General features: G+C 42.7%; 1 protein-coding gene across 1 annotated transcript; it reads left to right on the forward strand.

The window, feature by feature from the left end:
- Positions 1-92: 92 nt before the first annotated feature.
- SARC_09313 (hypothetical protein) lies at positions 93-3551 on the forward strand (the record flags this gene model as incomplete). The annotated part of the gene is made up of 4 exons (XM_014296673.1): positions 93-263; positions 1230-1395; positions 2142-2224; positions 2970-3551. Exons 1-4 carry the CDS (start codon positions 222-224, stop codon positions 3549-3551), a joined length of 873 nt encoding a protein of 290 aa, XP_014152148.1. The 5' UTR covers positions 93-221.
- Positions 3552-3877: the final 326 nt, after the last annotated feature.

Below are 3877 nucleotides of genomic sequence, written 5' to 3' on the forward strand. Positions count from 1 at the left end.
TATATGTGTGTGGGTGTGTGTTTGCGTGTATATATATATATATATTTATATATATATATACTTATATATTGTTTATATATCATCATATAAAACTACAGGCTGAACCCAAAGAAGGGGTCAAGAACGATGTGGTAGACAGCAGCAGTCTCTTGCGCAACCGCCCTCGCACTGAGAGAGAGCTGACAGTCTTCCTCGAGAAACGACCCAAGTCACTGGACGAAATGCTCAGGCTGGTAGAGACAGGCGATCGCATTCAATCCGATGTATGTGTGTGATGTGATACAACGATGTTTTTATACGTATGGGTATGGTTTAAGCATGTTTGTACACGTATGGGTATGGTTTAAGCATGCTTGTCCATGTGTGAGATGTGATACAAAAATGGTTGTATAAGTTAGGTATTGATTTTAGCATGTTTGTATAAGAATGGCAATGATTTAAGTATGTTTGTATAAGAAATGTAATGGTTTTAAGCATGTTTGTATAAGAAAGGTAGTGGTTTAAGCATGTTTGTATAAGCAAGGCAATGGTTTAAGCATGTTTGTATAAGAAAGGAAATGGTTTTATGCATGTTTGTATAAGAAAGGCAATGACTTAAACATGTTTGTATAAGAAAGGTAATGGTTTAAGCATGTTTGTATAAGAAAGGCAATGGGTTAAGTATGTTTGTATAAGAAAGGTAATGGCTTAAACATGTTTGTATAAGAATGGCAATGGTTTAAGCATGTTTGTGTTCGTATGGGTATGGCTTAAGCATGTTTGTGTACGTATGGGTATGGTTTAAGATGTTTGTGCTGTGATTGATTGGGGTATGTCAGCTCACATGAGTTTCGTAACAGAAGGCCCAAAGCCCTCGACGAAGCGCGCATTTGGCTAAAACCCGTTTATTTTATTTTATTTTATTTTATTTTTTCTTATTTTATTTTGTTTTATTTTGTTTTATTTTGTTTTATTTTGTTTTATTTTATTTTAGTTTAGTTTAGTTTATTTTCCTTGTTTAGTTTTTATTCCCTTGTTCATTGTCTGTGTGCTGTAGGGTCCTGGAGAGTCCATGGTACTCATCTACACACTACGTACGCCCCTTACAGTTCCACTACCAGTCAGCATGGCCATACACCCAGGACTCAGTGCACCCAGGTGCCTACTACGAAAACACCTTTCTCTGCTTACCCCGTTCTTACTACCAAATACAAAATCCATTCCCTTTCGTACCTACTTGCCCTGTGTAGGAACCAGGCGAGACAATAGTGCCCATCTACACCAACTACGGCGTCAACCAGCCTGTGCCGTTCTCGTGCACACCCCTTACGACAGTGGAAGACATCATCCGCACACTTTACGAGCGGAGAACCATCCACACTGACGACATGCAGGCAATGCTACTAAGCCCCTACAGTATGTGATGTTACTAAGTCCCTACAGTATGTGGTGTCACTAAGTCCCTACAGTATGTGATGTTACTAAGTTCCAGCAGTATGTGATGTTACTAAGTTCCAGCAGTATGTGATGTTACTAAGTCCCCACAGTATGTGATGTTACTAAGTCCCTACAGTATGTGATGTTACTAAGTACCAGCAGTATGTGATGTTACTAAGTCCCTACAGTATGTGATGTTACTAAGTCCCTACGGTATGTGATGTTACTAAGTTCCTACGCTAGTATTCTATAAGCCTGTTGTGGGTGTGAGTGTATAAAGCCTCGCATGGGTGCACCATGTCGTATCTGTAGCTGAGTCAGACGGTGTTTCAGTCTTCGGAATAGGGGTGAGATATTTCTGTAGTTCCCATTTTACTCACCCCTCTCCCTTTCCATATATACATGCAGACATACATACATACATACATACATACATACATACATACATGCATACAGGCATACATACATACATAAAAACATACATACATGCAGACATACATACTTACATACATGCATGTATACATGCATACATACATACATACATACATACATAAATAAATACATACATGTATGCATGCATGCATGCATACATACATGCATACATACGTACATACATGCATACATACATACAATAACCAGTTGTAACATCCTTTCTTTTCCGTTTACATCTGTGCATGAGTGCACATTCTAATAGCATCTCACTTCGCGGGCGCCTTCATTTACAGTCGATGTGGTTGTCCCTGCGAAGACCTCTATTCTGTACTTTCGAGATGAGGTGACTCTGCACTGCGTTAAACGCAAACGCAAGGTATGCCCACAGTGGGCTATACTCGGGCCTGCTGGGGTGGGCGCTGAATGGATTTGAATGCTTGCAATAGGGCCATGTGGTGTGCTTATTTTTTACTACTATGCGGAACATTTGAGTATCAATGTTCGGGAATCATGGACTTTTGTGTCAGTTTATACATTTGTATATGGATAGGTACATTTCGTACATGACTATACGCCATTTCAACAAGTTAACGTATATATGCTTCTGCATACCCCCACACGAGACTGTGCGACGGTGTGAGCGAACACTGAGACCTTTTACCGTAACTAGTTGGGCTCGTTTTTGGTCCATTTGCGTGTCCCTGTGGTACTCTGTGACTTCGTTTATGGTGTATATCACAGTACATGGATCGCATATAGTTATCTCTTTCCCTCCCCCCCCACACCCCCTTTTGCCTGGGCAAAAGGACACCCTCGTATAATGCACTCCAGTCAATTATAGACATGCCTATGAATGTCTATCGCTGGCGACAGTGACCAACAGAATGTACAATCGCACGTACACATCTGTGCACATGCGAAAGGCATACGTATGCACACGTACGCACCTGTGCACATGCGAAAGGCATACGTATGCACACGTACACACCTATGCACAAGCGTAAGGCATCCGTATGCACACGTACTCACCTGTGCACATGCGCAAGGCATACGTATGCACACGTACACACCTATGCACATGCGTGTCCTCGAGCACAACACTCCCACACTCTCCTCTGCAGGCGTCTACCGATGTGATGAACGCGCACATGTCCGCCTACTTTGCCAACGCCTCCATAAGCCCTCCCAGCGGACCAGCCGAGATGAACACCACTACCAACACACACACACACACGAACACAAACACGGACACGCACACAAACACAGACACAAGCACAGACACAAACACAATCACAGACACAAACACAATCACGAGCACAATCCATGCAGACCCCCTAGACGATCAGACACCTTCTCTCACAAGCACGCCAAGCGAACCGGTACTCTTGGACACCGCGAGTGCGACGGAACGCGATGAAGCAGATGTCGTCAATCACAAGACAGATGATGTGATCGAAGAAGCAGATGATGTGATCGAAGAAGCAAATGTCGTCAATCACAGGACAGATGATGTGATCGAAGAAGCAGATGATGTGATCGATGAAGCAGATGTCGTTAATGCCAGGACAGATGATGTAATGGCTGTGTCTAGCATGATCACGGTGTGTCTGATGAAGCCCAAGGGTGTGATGAAGGTGGCGCTCGACCGAGAGAAGGCCGGAGTGGTCTACAAGAGGTGGGGACATGCGTGTACATGTATGTAGGTATATATATGTATGTAGGTAGATATATGGATGTAGGTATATATATGTATGTAGGTATATATATACCATGTATTATACACCATGTATGTATGTATATATACACCCGCACGTCCGCATTATATGCACTAGGGGTTCAGGGCCAATCGTATACGGTGTACGCCGTTATGCAAGTTTATTTTATTGATTTCTCCAATGGATTTGCAGTACGAGGCGTCTGTGTATTTGTGCGTGTGCAGTAGTGAACAGGTGTCAGGATATCGGAGTCTAGTATGCATAGGTGTGTGTGTGTGCATGTGTAAGGGGTGATGGGTGTTTTATTGGTATTT

The sequence above is a fragment of the Sphaeroforma arctica genome, assembly GCF_001186125.1.
Source record: "Sphaeroforma arctica JP610 unplaced genomic scaffold supercont1.933, whole genome shotgun sequence".
NCBI lineage: Eukaryota > Ichthyosporea > Ichthyophonida > Sphaeroforma > Sphaeroforma arctica.